This window comes from Neurospora hispaniola (assembly GCF_033458365.1).
Source record: "Neurospora hispaniola strain FGSC 10403 chromosome Unknown B0T23scaffold_9, whole genome shotgun sequence".
Lineage (NCBI taxonomy): Eukaryota > Fungi > Ascomycota > Sordariomycetes > Sordariales > Sordariaceae > Neurospora > Neurospora hispaniola.
This window is the reverse complement of record NW_026944414.1, coordinates 535,807-554,349: the sequence shown is the minus strand read 5'-3', so window position 1 is coordinate 554,349 and position 18,543 is coordinate 535,807. Positions and strand designations below refer to the sequence as shown.

At 53.7% G+C, this 18,543-nt stretch overlaps 6 protein-coding genes across 6 annotated transcripts; 1 reads left to right on the top strand and 5 right to left on the bottom strand.

Moving 5' to 3' along the window:
- Positions 1-127: 127 nt before the first annotated feature.
- On the bottom strand, positions 128-2,206 carry B0T23DRAFT_448578 (uncharacterized protein; the record flags this gene model as incomplete). Its single annotated transcript, XM_062841050.1, has 2 exons — positions 220-2,206; positions 128-138 (listed from the first exon to the last, which is right to left on the bottom strand). The coding sequence occupies exons 1-2, from the start codon at positions 1,847-1,849 to the stop codon at positions 128-130; spliced, it is 1,641 nt and encodes a 546-aa protein (XP_062688651.1). The 5' UTR covers positions 1,850-2,206.
- A 309-nt stretch (positions 2,207-2,515) lies between these two features.
- B0T23DRAFT_326256 (NADH-ubiquinone oxidoreductase 29.9 kDa subunit, mitochondrial) lies at positions 2,516-3,534 on the bottom strand (the record flags this gene model as incomplete). Its single annotated transcript, XM_062835551.1, has 3 exons — positions 2,516-2,579; positions 2,636-2,740; positions 2,882-3,534. 3 exons carry the CDS (start codon positions 3,532-3,534, stop codon positions 2,516-2,518), a joined length of 822 nt encoding a protein of 273 aa, XP_062688650.1.
- A 350-nt stretch (positions 3,535-3,884) lies between these two features.
- Positions 3,885-7,197, bottom strand: B0T23DRAFT_346229 (nitrate reductase). The gene is made up of 2 exons (XM_062835967.1): positions 5,019-7,197; positions 3,885-4,961 (listed from the first exon to the last, which is right to left on the bottom strand). Exons 1-2 carry the CDS (start codon positions 7,039-7,041, stop codon positions 4,036-4,038), a joined length of 2,949 nt encoding a protein of 982 aa, XP_062688649.1. The 5' UTR covers positions 7,042-7,197; the 3' UTR covers positions 3,885-4,035.
- A 1,681-nt stretch (positions 7,198-8,878) lies between these two features.
- On the bottom strand, positions 8,879-12,043 carry B0T23DRAFT_366301 (Spc98 family-domain-containing protein; the record flags this gene model as incomplete). Its single annotated transcript, XM_062836390.1, has 2 exons — positions 9,389-12,043; positions 8,879-9,316 (listed from the first exon to the last, which is right to left on the bottom strand). The coding sequence occupies exons 1-2, from the start codon at positions 11,654-11,656 to the stop codon at positions 8,879-8,881; spliced, it is 2,706 nt and encodes a 901-aa protein (XP_062688648.1). The 5' UTR covers positions 11,657-12,043.
- Positions 12,044-12,270: 227 nt separating this feature from the next.
- Positions 12,271-14,197, top strand: B0T23DRAFT_366298 (proteasome component PUP2). Its single transcript, XM_062836389.1, has 4 exons — positions 12,271-12,552; positions 12,697-12,709; positions 12,929-13,454; positions 13,534-14,197. Exons 1-4 carry the CDS (start codon positions 12,528-12,530, stop codon positions 13,705-13,707), a joined length of 738 nt encoding a protein of 245 aa, XP_062688647.1. The 5' UTR covers positions 12,271-12,527; the 3' UTR covers positions 13,708-14,197.
- A 52-nt stretch (positions 14,198-14,249) lies between these two features.
- Positions 14,250-17,489, bottom strand: B0T23DRAFT_399469 (uncharacterized protein; the record flags this gene model as incomplete). The annotated part of the gene is made up of 5 exons (XM_062838423.1): positions 14,250-14,609; positions 14,674-15,475; positions 15,533-15,595; positions 15,656-17,231; positions 17,294-17,489. 5 exons carry the CDS (start codon positions 17,487-17,489, stop codon positions 14,250-14,252), a joined length of 2,997 nt encoding a protein of 998 aa, XP_062688646.1.
- Between the last annotated feature and the right edge of the window lie 1,054 nt (positions 17,490-18,543).

Genomic DNA, 18,543 nt, shown 5'->3' with positions numbered 1-18,543 from the left:
GTGGGATGGCGGTTGGAAGAAAATTCGGGGGGAAGGTATAGGACAGTTGTGAGAGCAGACGAAGAGGTGTGTGTCGTTGATAGTAGCACTTAAAGACTTGGTTTGATGATTTTAAGACAATATCTTGTCATTCAACTCCTTTGGGATATCAAACTGACGGGGGAAAAAAAAGGTGAGCTAAACAACCCCAACTTCATCTCATAGCCAAAGCAAACGTACCTCTACTCCTCCCCCTATCCCCCCCTTCCTCTTCCTCCCCCTCCACATCCTCATCCTCCCCATCACCTTCAGCACCACCACCACCACCACCAATCAACTCCAAAATCCACTCATCCCCCTCCTCCAACTCCCCCCCTCTCAACTCCCTCATTTTTATAAACAATACCCTCGCCCTATCCCTCTCAGCAGCCTGTGCCCCCCTTCCCTCCTCCTCATTCATCCTCTCCTCATGCGACTTCCACCCACTGCCCCCCTCCCCTTCCACCTGAGTGACCGTAACAGGCACGCTCAAATCCCCCACATAAAGCGCCACCATGGCTCTCAACCTCACCAGCTCCACATCTTTATTATAGGGGGTATTCTCCAAGACGGCATCCATGCGTCTCGCTACATCCTTCATTTGCTCCAACGCCTTTATTCTCAGTTTCTCTTTCTCTCTTCTTAGTCTTACTTCCGGCCTTTTGCTTCTTCTTTCATCCTCTTCCATTTCTGTTCGGTATAGAGGGTGGACGTTGACGGTATCCATCTGTCTGGAGTGACTGGAGTGACTGGGGTAGTAAGCAGATGGTGAAGGTGGTGAGGACCTCAGGGGGTCGAGGAGGAGGGCGGATTGCTGGTCGATTTGCATGTGATCATCATCCCCTCCGAACTTTGGTAGATCATCGTCGTCGTCATCAATGAAATGGTGTCTGTCAAGTTGTTCCACCCCGTACCGATGTTCCGCAAAACAAGCCTCCATCTCGAACCCAAACAGCGCAGGATAGAAATCCACGGCGCCTATTTTGTTAGGATGCAGCCTGCTCCATGGATGTAAATGGATGAGCGTCTCGTAGTATGCCCGCACTCGATCCCGATTTTGTGCTGCGCGGAGTAATCGGTTGCGTTCCTTCCTCTCTTTTGTATCCTCCTCTTCCATCTCCCCCCCTTCCCCAGATGGTCCCTCCCCGTATATACCTTTTTCCTCTTCCATCTGCGTCCCATCCCCAAACAACCCGCCTTGTGACCCTCCCCCCAACTGATTCCCCTGGTTTTCCCCTACCCTCATCAACACCTCCGCTCCCAACTCCCAATACCCACCAAACCGCAAATCCACCTTCCGCCCATTTACGTCCGCCCTCACCAGCAAGCCGAACGCCCTTCTCGCCAGCGCTATGTCCCCCTCGGCTAAACAGCGCTGAATGATAGCGACCAGTGCGCCAACGCGCGATTGATGCGCTTTGTGCAGCTTGGCTGTGCTGCGGACGGGGTCGCGCTTGGCGTAGGGTTTTCCCGTGCTGGTGACGGAGATGGTGTCGTGATCTGTTATAGTTGTCCATCCGTCTGTTTCGGCGTCGGTGTCGCCGGCGTCGGAGTTGAAGGTGGTGCTGGCGAAGCTGCTGCGGCGGGAGCGAGATTGAGAGCGAGGATGAGATGAAGTAGGTGAGGAGGGAAGGGGTCGGTGGGGGAAGTCGGGGTAGATGGAGGAGGGGAGGGGTGCGTCGGGGGAGTTGCCGGCTGGGAGAAATTGTTTGAGGGTGGAAGGCGGGTGGGAGAGGGGGTTGATGATAGTTGAGGAGGAGGGTGTTGCTGAGTAGGTGGTTGAGGTTGTTGAGAGGGCGCGTTTGCGCTTGGTTGGGGAGCGGGAGTCCATGAGATATACGATCGTTTTTTTTTTTTTGTTGATTTATCTGGATGATATGCCTCGACTTTGTTGGTGACTGTGGATATGTTTTGGTGTATTTGTTGATGAGTGATGTTTTGATGTTTTGGTAAAAGTTTCGTCAAGTGGAAAAGCGAGTGAAAGAAAACTCAAATGGTAAAATCCCCGGTTGGTCAACCCCGCCTTGTGAACCTTGCATCACTTGGGAAGACTTTCGAAGTTAATGAACACACAAAATCTTTACTCTGATCCTTACACAAGCGCCATGGTCTTGTAAAGACGCCCTTGGAGGTTTGCTACATGTAGTCGAAGGCTGTTGTGTACATTGGTCATGGACCCACTCGGTGATGATCATCCTCAGCAATGCCACTTAGACTTAGCACTGTGTCGCCCGATCAAAGATATATAACTACTTCTTCTCACATACAACTCAAACGTAGACCTAATAATGCAAAGCCCACAACACCCTGAGGAGGCCACGATCATTCCCGCCTGCCAAAGTCTATGATTATATACATCTCCCGGCGTGGTATGGTATAGGTACAACTGGCTGAGAAATGCCTGCCCTCCCTCCTTCTTCGTAACGCTCATAAAATAGGTGGCCGTCATGGCCTGGTTGGTCCTGTGTTCCCATTCTCTATGTCTGTCGATGTTTGTTTACTCCTTACGCTCAAAGTAAGTCCATTGGCCCTCTGGCGCCTCCTCCTCAAGAGCTTCCCAACTGTGACGGGTTAGTCCACAAGAATCGCATGCTTAAGGACAGAAAATAAAACTTACGGCCTGGCCTGGGCCATAATGTCAACCAGCTTAAGCTCGCCTTCGGCAACCTGAACAACCTCCTCAATCAAGCCAGAACCAATCCTGGCCTCCATCTCAGCAATCCTGTACGAAAATCAGATGTCAGAATATTTCTGCGAATACCGCATCCAGCACCCATGTAGAGAGCTGCAACAGCGGGACACACAAGACAGGGATCAGGGCCCATATGTAGCTGTCATATCCACTCGGAAGGGGAACACGCACTGTTCAGCGCTCAACGGCGGCTCCGACTCCCACTCGACGGGGCTCTTGTCCTCGACAACACCGCCCATCTTGATACCGAGATCCCTGAGACCCTGGCGATACGCAACCGGGTCTGATTCCCTGATCTTGTCCAGCTCGAGCAGCTTGTCACTGTCTTCCAGCTTGACCGCGCCGACGACATCCTCGCCGGTCTGAACCCAGGAAAAGTGCGGATCCAGGACGGCACCATCCCACTCGACGTCGCGCCAGTCCTGCGGGGTGACCATCTGGCGGATGAAGTAAGCGCGGCCGTCGGGGCCTTCGACTAGGCGGGCATGTTGGCCGTCGAACTGGCGGGCCGTGAGGTCGCTCTTGTGCTTCTCGAGCAGCTTGCGGGCGCGCTCCTGCCAGGCGTCATAGCCGTCGGGCACGTACTGCTCGACAATGGCGAGGCGGTGCTTGGTCAGGGCCTCGGCGGACTGGCGGTACAGCGAGTGCTCGGGGATCTGCTTGAGCTTGTCGAGGGTGTGGTTGTAGAGGTACAGCAGGGCGGAGCGCGGCGACGGGTGGGTGCCGAGGCCGGTGAGGCCGGTCGGGGAGCCGGGCTTGAGGAAGCGGGCGGACGGGCGGACGGTACCCGTCGCGGTCGCGAGCAATCGGAGTGCCGCGCGCATGGTTTCCGAGTCGTGTCGTGAGGTTGTTGACTGACTCGGGGTCCGGTGGGGTGGGGTGGATTGTGGGTTGTCGAGGGGACGAGAGGAGTCCAGAAGGTGGACCGGGATGGCAGAGGTACCACGGTAATGTACAGCGCCCGGGCCTGGCATTGATTCGGTTGAGTGATGAGCAACTCACATGATGTGGCACGTGCACGGGAGCTCCCCGCTTAGCTTCTGCTCTCATTGGCCAATTGCCTCCTGTTGTCTACGGACAAACGATTGCACACAGCAAGCTACAGCGGGGTAGCTTAGGCCTGTTCCAGCCACATGAAGCCGTGCTTGCAAACGCCTTGTCAGCTGTCACTCCGCGGAGATGTCTTCCCCAGGCCACTTCACCAACACCACCCACCCACTCGGCTTCATGATGAGCGACAACACTTGCCACGATGAACACAACACGTCATTCAACAGTTTCACTTTCATTGCCACGCCACGCTATGCGACGCTCAAAACATTTGCTCAGAAAACCAACACATCCTCGTCCTTCCACCCCAGCCCCTTCAACACCTCCCGAACCATATTCTGCATTCCCTCCGGTCCACACAGCAACACCATCGTCTCCTCTCTCAAATCCCCTTCTCCAACCTCTCTTTCCAGCATCGTCTTATCCAACCTTCCTCTCAGCCCTGTCCACTCTTCACCCGGTCTACTCAGCGTATACTTGACCCTACACCTCCCCTCGGGTTTGGCCCTCTCCACCAACTCATCCAACTCCCTCTTCATCAAAATATCTCCCTCTACCCTGTTCCCATCCAACACCAAACACTCGGTCCCGTCTTGATCATCCACGGCAACTGCCCTCAGAACCTGGTAGATAGGCGTCACGCCCGACCCACCACAAATCATGACAAACCTCTTGACCTTCCTCTCTCGTCCATTGACAGAACAGACGCCCCGTCCTTGGTAGACAAACTTGCCCACCGGTCCTTTGAACTCCACGGCTTTCCCCAGTGCCAAAGCATCCAGCGCCTGTGTCATTTGTCCTCCCTTTATATCTTCGGTAGGAGAATCGTAGTAGATCTTGACCAACACCCGGAGAGTTCCCCGCTCCGAAGTGCCGTCCGAGATGGGCGTGTAAGCGCGGATGATGGATTCGGTGGGTTTAGCAGGGTCAGGGAGTCGCATCATGAGATGTTGGCCGACGGGGAGGCCGATGGATTGGGCAGGGTGTGACAAAGTGAAGTGGAAGATTTTGGTATCCGGGGAGACGGATTCTTTGGAGGTGAGGATGGCGCTGTTCCATGTCTTGGACTGGAGGAAGATGGGGCGGTTGGGATCGCTGAGAGCTGGGTCCGAGGTGGAGGAGGACTTGAGAGCCGCGAGGGCGGAGGGAGTGAGGGTGCCGATGTGGTAGGTTGGCATCATTGCTTTGGCATTTTCGCTGTCTGTGAAGAGTCAGTTAGATGGACTCATGACGATGGACCAGAAAGAGGTGGACTTACGAATGGCTAGGAACTCGTCGGTTACGTCCTGTCCAGCAGCGCCGGTGATAGAGGCAGCACCACCTGGATGACCTTCGAGGAACGGCGTCCCGTCGTAAACTTGGCCGTTCACGACGAACCAGGGCTCTTCCTCACCATCGTGCTGGCGGAGCTCTTCAAGTGTGATAAGTCGAGTGACCTTGTCATCCACCATGCTGATCTCCTTGACAGGCTCTTGTTTGACGACGTTCTCCTCAGCCCCGGGGACTTTCTCACCCCAAAAGCCATTAGCAAGGTTCCCGCCCTCCTTCTTCACTCGATCCATCCAACCGTCCGACGTCAGCATCGGTTGAGTAGGATGCTCGAAACGCAAGGTATCGCCCTCATGATGAATAACGACCCGAAACCAAGGGTTATTCATCATCCCCAGCACACTCCAATACATCTCCTTGGGCTGTAGCGCCAGCGACTCATCCATCGCTCGGATGCACACATCCTTTGCCTCGCGCAGCTCGGAAAGAGGAATCTCCAAATCCCAGAAACACCAACAAAAGCAGCTCTCCCGCCACGACACATCCAACCTTCCACCAAACAACTCCTCCCCATCTTGAGCTTCCCGATACCGATCCTCTGGGTACTCAATGCCCGCCAGCCTCCAGCTCTTCCCCTGATCAAGCGTCACCTCCAACCTCGTCACCCTCCTCCCTCCACCCGCGTACGCATATCCCCTCAACCTGTACGTCTCCCCCTCTTCCTTCCCTCTCAGCGACACAACCTCCCCATGCCCCGGCTCACAAATCACACTATTCACATTCAAATCATAAATCGCATACCTCTCATCCCTCCACACCCTCTCCATCTCCTCCGTCTTCTCCCCACTCTCCTCCGGCCCCACCGTCGTCGGCAACACCCTATTATCAAAAACATGATACCAATTCTCGCTCGGCCCCTTGGTAACCACAATCCTCTTCAACCACTTGACACTCCGTCCACCAATCTGTCCCGGCACCACCACCCTGACCGGCCGTCCATGATCAGGATGCAAGTTCTCTCCATTCATCTTATGCGCCACCATGATCCCCTTATGTGGATCCATCGCCCACGCAAGCTTGACACTGGTTCCGTACGTCCCATTCGGCAGCTGATCTGCGCCCTCAAAGCAGACGTACCTCGCCCCTCCCTTTTTCGTTAGTGGTTTCGCTTTCGCCAATATCTCAGAAAGTCCCACCCCCGTCCACAACGCAGTCGATAGCCCGCCCGCTCCCCATGAGAACCCCTTCGATTTTCGGAGCACGTTTTGTTCTTTTCGCCTGTTGCCTGCGCACACTAATGTAACGGGGTACGTGACGTTGTCCCATTTGGAAGCGTCCATCAGCTCCCGCACGGTTATTGTTAGGGGGTGCTCTACGAGTCCTTCGACGGTGAATTCCCAGTTTAGTAGCGAGTCGTCCACTTCCTCCTCCTCATTGATGGTAGTGGTGGCGGTAGCGGTAGCGACAGATGTAGGAACGGGCCCGTGGTTCCGCACGTAATGAAGATTCTGCGGGGTTAGGAATCCGTGCTCAAAGAGCGCAGTGAGCGGCGGTTCGACGTTGAAGGGGTGGGATCCCGTGAGGCGAATGAGGCGCGGGTCGCGCGGGATGAGGTGGTCGGGGGTTTTGAGGTCGATGGGGAGGATGGTGGTTAGTCGGGTGGAGGGTGGGGGGAGGGGGTAGGACGGTTTGGAGATGAGTGATGAGGAGGTTGCTGTTGTGGTTATTGGGGAGGGCGGGCAGGAGGTGTTGTTGGATGAGTGTAAGTTATCGGAGGTCTCTGTGGAGTGGTCGTCGGATGAGGATGAGAAGTCGGTTGTGGTCGGGCTGGCGGTGCGAGTGCTGGCGAGATCGTTGTCAATGTCGTTGTCATTGTCGGACGGACAGTAGTCCGCCGCCGCCATTGGGTTCTTCTCTGCTGCTGCAGCAGCGCCATTTGGCAGGATGAGAGATGTGAATTTCTGTTGGCGTTCCGATTCAAGAATTTGATGCTCGAGAGCTGGAGCCTCCATGATGATGCTCGTGAGGTAGGTAGGTAGGTAGGTAGGTAGGTGTGTAAGTGATAAGCGAACCAATTAAAGCGCTAACAGGATTTCGCAAAGGCAAGAAAGAAGGGAAAAAAAAGAAAGATCTGTGCTTGAGGCAGAGTCGAGAGCTGCACTTCAAATATACTTCAAATATGTATAACAAGGGGCATAAGAAGAGTTGTAAAGAGCTTTCTTGAACCAACTGTGAACAGTTTGGAAAAAAAAAAAAAAAAAAAAAAAAAAAAAAAAAAAAAAGTACACACACAAAAAAAAAATGCAGATAACAAAATCCAGTGATCAACACCGATGACAGATATAACCATGTATTCAAGATCGGTGGGTTTCCCCTAACGTCTGGTGTACATACATAGCAAGTCTAGAACAGCTCTATGTAACGCCTCTTTCTTTCTTTCTCTCACTAACGAGAAGGCGAAAAGGCGAATGAATACGTAACAAACACAACCCAAAGGTACTAACTAGTTCTGCGTAGTATTGTGTCATGAAATTTTTACAAATTTCTTTCCGGGGGGCGTTTGAGAAGAGGGTCCGTCACATCCAGGCAGCCGGGGATCGATCGTTTGATAGTTCGTGGATAGCAACCATTTGTTTTTTGTTAGTTTGTTTGTTTGTTTTGTTTTGTTTGTTACTGTGAACTGCACTGACCTGAACTGTCCTGAACTGACCCTCGTACGACGACCTACCGAGCTACCATACGGGTAGTTGTGTGGTGGTGAATGGTGGGTGGTAATACCTGAACCGTTATCTCGTTCCCCCCATACGTCACTCTGTCCCAAACTGTTGGTAATAATTTTTTTTCACACCAATTTCTTTTCTTTTCTTTTTTTTTTTTTTTTCCCGCATTTAATAACATACATAGCTTTGTTTTTTTTCCGGGGTAAACACCAAAACGGAAAAGCGAAAAAAAAAAAAAAAACGGAAAAACGAACATCACCGGTTGCCACGGAGAAACCAAATTCGATCGATCTCAGTCTGGCAGCAGCAGCAGTAGCAGGGAATCTGAGAAGCTCGCTCCGCGGATTTACCTCTCCCAGAGAGATAATCAGTAGTACTTATCTATGTACCGACCGTAGTGTAGTCCCGGCTCCCGGCTCTTATGTACTGCATTACACTAGAATGTCATGGGTGTCTTTGACGAATCAGATGATGGGATGGCATGATTGATAAGGTTGATAGTGCATCATTGTATTTATTGTATTGTATTGTAGATAGGCCGGCGCCCGGAGATCCATGAATCAAGTCATTCAACAACAGCTCAAGCCAACACCACGGTAACTTGACGAACCCAACTTGAAGGGGGAAAGAAAAAAAAAAATTAAAAGTAAACTAGGAACCAAAACCGCCCCCATGGGTCCCCTGAACCCCCTCGGGCAGCGGGCACTGAACCCCCGCGTCGGTAACGGGGCGGCGCCAAAGAGATGGAACCCATTTCGATATCCGGATAACATAACCAAGCCCGTCTAGATGTCTGCAGTTCGGTATCTGGAGGAGGAGGCGGCGGCGAAAAACGCATCTCCGGATGAGATACACCACAGCTCAGTTGGATCGAAACATGATACTAGCTTGAACGTAATGACGACTTTAAACCGAACGTTCCAACCGTTCTGTCTAGTCAATCAACACGGTCAAGCAATAATGCTTCTTCTTATTCTTATTCTTGTTTCTCTGAATTATTCATCTTTCTTGATTCGGTTATGGGTGGTATCACGGTAATAATAATGCCCTTTCTGCTTTACTCTGCCCTCTCTCATCACATATCCACACTTCGCACCCCTACACTACCTACACCCCCAGTGAAGCATCATCATGACCCCCCACCATGCCCCCCGTCCTCCTCACTCCTCAGCCCAGCATACTCGGTCCCCTGATTAGCCGTACTCAAGCGCGCACACAGACTCAACAGCACCACCGTCTCCGTTGCCGCATAGTGGTTCAGTGCGTCCAGCAGGATCTGCAGGTGTCGACTAAAGTTGCTTTCCCACTTGCGTATCACGTCAAAGAGCTCGTTCATTCTCGTCTCGGGGTTCTTGTCGTTTTCCATGGCTGTGTCTCCGTCTTTGGATTGCTGTTGCTGTTGCTGCCGTTGGCCCCGAATCAGAAGGAACTGTCGCCATTGATCGTCCGTCATAATGGGCGGCTTGGTGTTGCCTGTCAGGTCTGGATCCGACTTTTCGAGCTCCCGGGAGAGCCAGTTGGTGTAGGTGGCGAAGACGGAGCAGGTTTGCATTAGTTTGGAGTGGATCTGGGGGGTTTGTTCGTTAGTTTGTATTATTCGGAATATTTAGGGTAGGAGATAAGGGCGGACAAGACATACTCGTAACAACTTGCTGTTGGTCAACATGCATTCCTTCAAGCAAGTGTCGAGGAAATCCACGTGTTCCTGCATAAGCCCATCGACGGTATGAGGCTTCTTGGCAGATGATGCCCTTGGCGTAGAGGTACCGTCTTGTGTAGTCACACCAGCGCAGTTGTTCTCAATCTCCCGGAGCGTGTTCATGAGCTTCTGCCAGTTCGGCTCGATTACCTCGGCAGTGCAAAAATAAAGCAGCTGCTGAACGAATACAAGCATACGAGCTCGGAGTGTCCATACCCTTCGCTTCCAGATCTCCAGCATGCGGTTAGATGAACGGTGTGTCCAGGCCGTGCCGCTTGCGTGAGTATACCATGTGACCGATAGTTGGGTCTCGAGGTAACGCAGTGACAAAAGGTAGCGGAACAAGGCCTGATAACGCCAAATGGTCTTTCTGCTAATAACAAGAGACACCGGGAAGGGAACAGTATAGTCGAGCTGTAGCGAGGTAAATCCAGTGGCGTTTTTGTCGCCTTCCAACGGTTGGTTTGATGTAAGCTGAAGCGCCTCGCCTTGCTCAATACCGGTAATGTTAACGACCCGCTGAAGCGATTTGAGTAGCGTAATCTCATTCATCTCCACCTTGACATCCTCCTTGAACTTGTCAAGACAGACTATGCTTCCCGGTTGCCGTAGGACTAAATCGAGCAAAGACTGGAGTTTGCCAGTGTTCACCACCTTGACGGGCTTTCGTAGTTCGGACGTTCCTAGTTCCAAAAAGTAGTTGAAGTAATCCGAAGGGTCCAGGAAGAAGTAGTGCTTTAACGATCGTAGTCTCGCCGGCAGCTCGTGTGTGGTAAGAAGCAATTGCATTAGCGATCCGTTGGCATGAGCGTAGGCGCTGCTGATATTCTCCAAAAACCTATTGTCGTCGAACGAGTTTGGTACGTCCTGCATCTTGCGACTAACATCGACGCCTCCGCACTCTCGGACAACGTTCAGGTATTTGCCAGCCAGCAAGACCTTGTCTTTGACGGCCTCCAGTTGAGGTGGCACATCGTGATCTCGTATCGTATATCGCCTCTCCCAGTATTCGTCGGTATAATCCTGCTCTAATCGATCCCTGCGAATACTCTTTTGTTCTTTGATCAGAAACTCGGAATGTGGGTCGTTGATGCTTCCATGGTGCAACCACTCGTTCAACATGGCCATGTATGGTCGGCTTGCGTCCCGTAGCAGAGTTGTGAGTAGCACTCTGGCGGACGGGTCTCCAGATAGCGACTCCAGTCTCTTGGTAATCAAGCCCAATACCACGCCTCCCTTGGATATCTTTTTGCCCGTCATATTCCCCGGTACAAGATCACCGCCGTCTCTGAGCTGCTCGATGATGTGATCGAAGTCGTCGTCGGAACTATCGCTTGATTCGTCCGAATCGTCATCCAGAAGCGCATTGCGCTTTAGTAGCTCCAGCGCCAACCCATACATGTGAGCCATCAGATGGCTGCTGGGAAGGATATGCACGTTGAGTTGCTGTAATGTAAAGTTCTTGTCGTTGAGAAACTGTGTCTCCAGCTGGACAACCATGACCAGATACTCGTGCAAATACCTCCGGATCGAGGCGCACAAGGCGTGGTTGACGGCACCGAATTCTTCGCGACTCTGAACATCAACAAAGGTCTCAAGCGCCGTGTAGTGAGAAGCCATGCGCAGCATGGATTGTGTAAGGTCCAGCAAGCTGGGATCCAGCCCAGATAGGATGCGCCATTGTGGCCCAGACAAGCGGTCTCGTTCCTCGTAGGGATTGTAGCCTTTTGCGAATCGAATGTACTGTCCCTCGAAGCCCATAAACACGAAGAGCAGGTCCTCGATGATGGCAGCCTCTTGCGCATTGAGGGACAGCTCGGCAAGCGGTCGCGGCTGTAGTGTCTGAGGTGCGGACGAAGCAACTGGCGGTATCGAGACTCGCGAAGCTAAAGGGGCTGACGTGTGAGGGAGTAGGGTAGCGGCGGGTTCCCAAGGGGCTGGCGGTGGTGGTTGTTGTTGTTGTTGTTGTTGTTGTTCAGCAGCGCGGCTGTCTCCTCTTGGCCGCCTTGACTCGACATTCCGTGATCTGGACTTGAGGGTGTCGCTACCAGCGCTGAGGGGGTCGGCGTTCCGGCCGGATCGAGCCATGGTAGGATCGCGTGTGGTCACCTGGACTTTGGCTGGGCGGCGGTCATTGACGAGGGTTCTGCTGGTGGGACGTGTCTGTGATGTGGATTGGGTCGGGGCCAGGGTGGCCGATGATCCCATTGCGGAGGTGACTCTGGCGGCGCGGCGGTCGGGGAAGTGGGAGAAGGTTATGGATATGTTTGGCGGCTCGTGGCCATGTACAAAGTCGTGGGCCGCTGGACTGGATCTGGGGCCGGGCGTGTCGGGTCTGGGTTTGGTGAAGGTTGACGGTCGGAGACCCGGTGATGTTGCCCCCTTCTAAGGGTACATTATCTTTGGACTTGTAGCTTGTCAGCCTAACGTATTGTAATCTGAGGGTTGTCCTGTGAGGAGACGTTGTTGGATATGGAAATGGAGGAGGAATTGCGATGCCAACAAGGTAGCAATCGCACTCCAACAGTTGAGTGATACTGAGAGAGGATGTTGGGGTGTCGGCGGAATGGAAACCCGATGCTTGATGGAAGTGACGCGACCACCAACAATTGGACGCGTTAGGTATCAGAGGGAGGAGGACCCGCCAAGCCAAGCGGTCTCAGTGGATGATGGCCCAGCGGCTTCCTTCGTTCCACAGGGGCAGGGAGGGGCACCTGCAAGTACCTTTTGGGACACCTAGGGTGCAGGGGATTGGCCGGCCCGCCTGGCAGAGGAGCTTCGTCGACCTGTCGTGCCTGGAGCTCTTCCATTCCACTGCTTGACGTCGGTCGGTCCCAGGCAGTTCAGGCCTTACGGCAGCTTCCCATCCAAACCACCACCACGGCACAATCTCTCCCAAAACAAACAACATCACCAGTCCTCGATTTGAAGACACCGACCCTCGACACTAACACCATCTCTTCGACTGTCACCAACCAACGCCCGGCGCATATAAGCAGCAAAGCCAGGCTTCTCTCCCGACAGCAATACTACATCCCGGACCCCTCTCCCCACTCGAGCTCCCCTCAACACCGTCAAAATGTTTATGGCAAGGTCTGAATACGGTAAGTCGCTACCCACCCTCACTTGGTTTTGTGGTGATGGTTTGCCCATGTCAAGCTTCAAGTGATGCCACCAGAGGGAACAAGCTACACCTACCAGACATCATGGACTGACGGATGGCTAACATACTTGCGCGCATCATCTAGATCGGGGCATCAAGTAAGTGACATACAGACGAACGAACGACTTTCACGCTTGGCCACACCACCCTCTCTCCCCCCCCCCCCCCCCCCCCATACTCCTCCAGCCACTACTCGATCGCGTATCCCTCGATACTACTCTCTAACAACCACCGATAAAACTCCACACAACCTACCACAACATCTACATCCAAATCACCCATCTACTTCAACCAGAGACTAACAACCATGCCCACAGCACCTTCTCCCCCGAAGGCCGCCTCTTCCAAGTCGAGTACTCCCTCGAGGCCATCAAGCTCGGCTCCACCGCCATCGGCGTCGCCACCTCGGAGGGCGTCATTCTCGGCGTCGAGAAGCGCGTGACCTCGACCCTGCTCGAGACCTCGTCGGTCGAGAAGATTGTCGAGATCGACCGCCACATCGGGACCGCCATGTCGGGTCTGCAGGCCGATGCGCGCTCCATGATCGAGCACGCGCGCGTCGAGTGCCAGAGCCACGCCTTCAACTACAACGAGAAGCTGCGCGTCGAGAGCTGCACGCAGGCCATCTGCGACCTGGCCCTGCGCTTCGGCGAGAGCGCCGACGGCGAGGAGAGCATCATGTCCCGCCCCTTTGGCGTGGCGCTGCTGATTGCCGGCTACGATGAGGACGGCCCGAGTCTGTACCATGCCGAGCCGTCGGGAACGTTTTATCGCTATGATGCAAAGGCAATTGGAAGCGGTAGCGAGGGCGCGCAGGCCGAGTTGCAGAATGAGTATCACAAGGTGGGTTGCCTAGGGTGTCCGGGACCGTGTTAGGGATTTACTGCTAACAATCTTTTTTTTTTTTCTTGTTCTCATGTAGTCCCTCACCCTCGAAGACGCCGAGACGCTCGTCCTCAAGACGCTCAAGCAGGTCATGGAGGAGAAGCTCGATGCCAAGAACGTGCAGCTGGCGAGCGTCACCAAGGACAAGGGCTTCAGGATATACACAGACGAGGAAATGGCCGCTGTTGTTGCGCGGTTGCCCGCCAACTAAAGAAGCATGTGTCATGTAATGTTGTTGGAGGGAAATGGGAAACTAAAGCATAGCTGGAGATAGCAGGCGAACGGGATGGAAAGCAGCATCTCCCCGGTTTTTGATGGGAGAAACTGTCTAATGAATCGAATCCAACTAAAGTACTTTGGCGGTTGGTGGCCTCTATTCGCCCCATTCCACGGCATATGTCCAGCGTTCCAAGCACGCCTTGCAACGAATTTGCAAAAGATAAAGGCGTATGAGAGTAACCGACCTGAAAGCCGTTCAGCAGGCAACCCACTGTTTACTCAACACCATCTCTCGTCTCGGACTTGGATTCCGTTCCAGCCTCTTAAACAGTACATCAAGGTATTCTATAATGCCCACATCTTCATCCGCTACCCACTCACTCGCTCGTCAAAATCCGCTCATCTCATGTTTCCCAACCCACCCTCAACGCCCGAATTATATGCATGCATATATATATGTATATATATATATATATATATATATAGTCCCGTGTTGTATCTACACCCAAGGTCTCTCTACTTGTAATTAATCAATTACTCCCCCTCACTCAACTCCAACCGATCCAAATCCTGTTCGACCGACAACAACCCCAGCGCAAAATGCGCATGCTCCGTCCTAGCCAGCACCAACCGATTCTCCCCCGCCTGCTCCTCCCGGATCTTCTTGTCGATTCTTCGTGGTCTCATCCAAATCGGTAGAAAATTACTATTACTACTACCCGAAAAAGAAGAAGAAGAAAGCCGTCGATACGGTGGACCACGACCCATTTCCGCAGCCTTCATCCACCCGGATTCGCACCCGTCGGCGATCTGGCGGGCGGATTGCCATCCTGTTAGGCGGGCCATGTCGTGTAGACGGGAGATGAGCCAGTGGCGTTGGGGGGGTTCTTGGAACTTTTCACGCATTGGAAGTTAGTACTAGAAACATGACTGGGGAGGGGGGAAAGAAAAGACCAACCTGAATACCAGCAACAAACAAACAAAACCCACTCTCAATAAACGCCGCCCCCACGAGCGTACTAACCGCACTGACATGGCTCGTATCCTCATGCAACCCCGCGGCGATCCTTGCAACCGTATATGCCCACGGCGCCGTCTTTTCCGCGCTCATCCCCGCCGCAATCATCGCCACGGGCGGCATCGCGGGATGCGCCCTCTGCAGCGCGATCAATCCCATGTAGTAGTTCATCCAAATGCCCGCAATACTATACGTCCTGTACATCAAGGCGGGTCCAAAGGGGGTCATTTCCGGCGTGGCGAGATCGGGACCCATGGGCGCAAAGTCCGGGCCGAGTCGGGACTTGAAGAGCTCAAAGGCTGAGCGGATCTCGTCCCATTCGCGAAAGGCGGCGAGCGTGGCTGTGTCGTAGTCCATGTCGTCGGTGGAGTCGGTGTCGGGGGTGGTCGGGTCGCGGGGCGGGGAGAAGCCTTGAGGCGGGATGAAGGTACCCTTTGTGGGCATGAGGCCGGCGAAGAGAGGTGGGGATTGACCGCGCCCAGCGGAGGAGGAGGAGGAGGAGGAGGAGGAGGAAGAAGGGGGGCCTCCTCGGGGTGGACCGCCGTGGCCGGGAGGAGGGCCTTGGCCTGGTGGTGGTGGCCCTCCTTGACCGGGTGAGCCATGTCCTGGTGGTCCTTGTCCTCGTCCGGCGCTGCCAGGGGGGCCACCGGCTCGGCGCGCTTTTCGCTTGCGGGCGAGGTCTCGGGAAGCAAAGTTCGCTACGCGGCCGAGGAGGAGCATTAAGTGGTCGAAGGTGCCGTAGCTGGAGGGAAAGAATTAGCATGTTATATCTTTTCAGTGCGGGATCGAGTTGACTTACATGGCATCCATCCTCCCACACTCTCCTCTCGGCGCACACTGAGCCCATTGAGCATACGGCATACTGTTCATCCTCGTTAGCAAAGTATTCCAACTCCCATCAGCAAACAACAACCAAACTTACAATAACCTTGTCCCTCCCAAAATACTCTGATAAACATCCATCTTGCAATACCACCAGTACAGATCCCTCAGCTGCTGATAAGTCTCAAGGTCCTTCTCCGTATACGGCCGCTTCTTGCTCGCCACCTCCGGATCATCATAGGTGACCTTCTTGCCCGTCAACTGACTGATCAGCTCCGTGTCGACCTCGTACAGGGCGAGATCAGGACCGAGAGAAGCAGTGGGCTGTCGTTCTCGTTGATGGGCAAAGATCTCCTTGGTCATCTTCAGGAAGGGAATCTCTTTCATGATAGCGTGCGCTCCCCACATGTGTCGGCACCACTTGTCGTGGTCCGAGTTCCAGACTTCGTAATAGCCAAGCAGGAGCGTGGCTGCGAGAGTAGCCGGTTGCGTGCGCCGGCTGGGGCTTTGGTAGTTTCGGGCGATCCGGCGCAGACAGAGGTGGTAGTGCTTCATGGCTGCTGTGGCGGGAACTCGGGCTAGGTTGGCTATTTGCAGACTGGCTAGGGCGAGAATGGCTTGCATCAAAGCGGGATGGTTGAAGGCCATGATGGGGAAAGTGTAAGTCCAAATATGTTGCCTGATCTTGGGCACTGGTTGGCCATGGAACATGGGTGTGGGATCGAACGGATGTCTTTCGTAAAGCGACATGCTCTGCCCGGTGACGTTGACAAAGTACCAAAACACGGCGGCAGTCTGAGAGTCGTTGAGAGGCGAGCTCATGGATGAGGGGATGTACGTTTGTAAGACGTTCATCTCCGGGAACCCAGCAACAGTTCTCATCTGAACACCATATGCGTCTGCGGGGGCTACTAGCCGCCTGGCTACGTGGATACCGAGGTCATTTGACTTGAGATGCGCATCGTGGACATCCATGGGGATATCTTCATCTTCCGAGTCGGCCATGGATGCCTCATCGTCGGACTGCCAGTACGTTTCCTCCTTGACGAACCCATTGACGTCAGGTTGCAACCCATCCTCTTCAACAATCCGGCCGTGTTGTTTACTTGTCGCTGTCCAAGCGTGGTTGTAGTTGGATGAACCTGCCTCAATCACCCGGTTCGGCTCATAGCCATGTGTCGGAGACATCAACTGGAAGGCACTCTCGTATGCATGTTGAGGAAGGCAGCCTGACGCCGGTGGAGGACCTACTGAAGAGACGCTTTGGCTGGGACTAGGTAGTTGTCCATAGAAAGATGTCTGTGAAGCCGGACCTCCAGCTTGAGCGGCCAGAAAGGGGCGGTGTGTCTGGTGTTGTTGTTGTTGCGGCGCCGCAAAGGACATGGGCACCGTGCCCGTAAAGTCGACTTGTGGTGGCTTTGGCGCGATAGCAGCAAGTGATCCTTGTTGTGCTGCTGCTTTGGCCTGGGTAGCCGTCAAAGGAGCACCGATAGATTGATTTCGGTTCTGCTGATGGTATACGGGATGCCCAGAGTGAGTAGGGCCATGGCCGTAAGAACTCAGAGGCTCCTTGAACGTGAGTCGTTGGTTGTAGCCTTCACATTGTCTCTTGGATTTGGTGCAGTTGTTACAGATCGGCTTGGCTTCGTCACATTTGATGCGTCGCTTTCGACAAGCTGCGGCGTGTCAGCATTCATAGCTTGGGGGGTGCGCATTGCAGCCTCGGGATGTCACGTACTGAGACAACCGGTCTTTGTTCTCTTCCTAACTGGTGCCTTCTTTGGGGGGTCCTCTTGGCTACCCGATGCCGCCGCACCGGTACCGGCACTTGCAGAAGCGCCAGTGCCTGTATCAGCTTCAGATGAAGATGCTGGCGGCTTGGGATCCGGAGAGGAGCTTTTCTCTGGAGAACTGCCAGCCCCGGTGGAATCCATGGCAAAGCTTCCTGATGGGTGTCGTATGCGATCTGTCGGACGATATTGAGGTAAGAGTTTCGAGGAGATCCTGACTTTTTCATGCGATGCCGAGGTAGCTCAAGAGTAAGAGAATAACCTGGTCAAATATTACCATCGAGCAGACCACTCAAGGTGGAGTGGTGCACAAGTGGTGACAAGGCCAGGTGCAAAAGGAATGTTGCTACGCCTCTCCGTCTCCGAGACACTGGGCCGAAAGTCCACCCGAGTCTAGATTGGTCGGCTGAGACAAGGTAACGAGTGTAAGTGAGGGCGGCGAGTGGACAATAAATCTCCGCCTGGACGTACGAACCGCGAAGTAGCCGGTGAAAGCAAAGAAGGGACGGGGGAGATACCGCAACAACGCAGCTCGTCGAAGGTGTGTGTGGGCCAGACACCTGGTGTGACTTGTAACCCGCAACCCGGCACTCGGCCGCGAAGAGTTGCGGACAACAAAGACCCTGTGGTCAGATATCCGGCAGTGGAGGATCAGTTGCTGGAGACTTTGGACCTCGGAACCAAGGTCAAAGAGTGAAGAGAGATAAGTAGGGTACAAAAGGAAGCCCCCACCCCAGCTTTGCTTTGGCCAATGTGTCAAAGACAGAAGAGAGCTTGACAGAGCTGAGGTATCTTAGCAGCGAGCAGGTCCTGTTAGAAAAGAAGAGACTGAGTGACGGTTGTCGGTTGTAGGCTAGAAGAACGGGCAGGGCGGAGCTTGCCGTGAACGACACTGAAGCTCGTCCAGGGTGGTAGGTTTGCGGTCCAGGACTCTTCTGAAATGTACATATAGCCCGATCTAGGACCAGCAGAGCTCTATGCAATGATCTTCAAGATGGCTTTTTAGTAGATCAAAATTTCAAGCAGCTCTCCACAGACTTGGGATGGGTATCTGGAACTGTGACTAGTTGGGACAACTAATCAGCACTCTCGTATGGATAAAGATGTACCTCTCTTCAGCACCGTTGTGCTATTCCAATGGTGGAGATGTACGGGGATGTCTCACGCTTTTCGAAGAGGCACTCTTGTACGCTGTTCT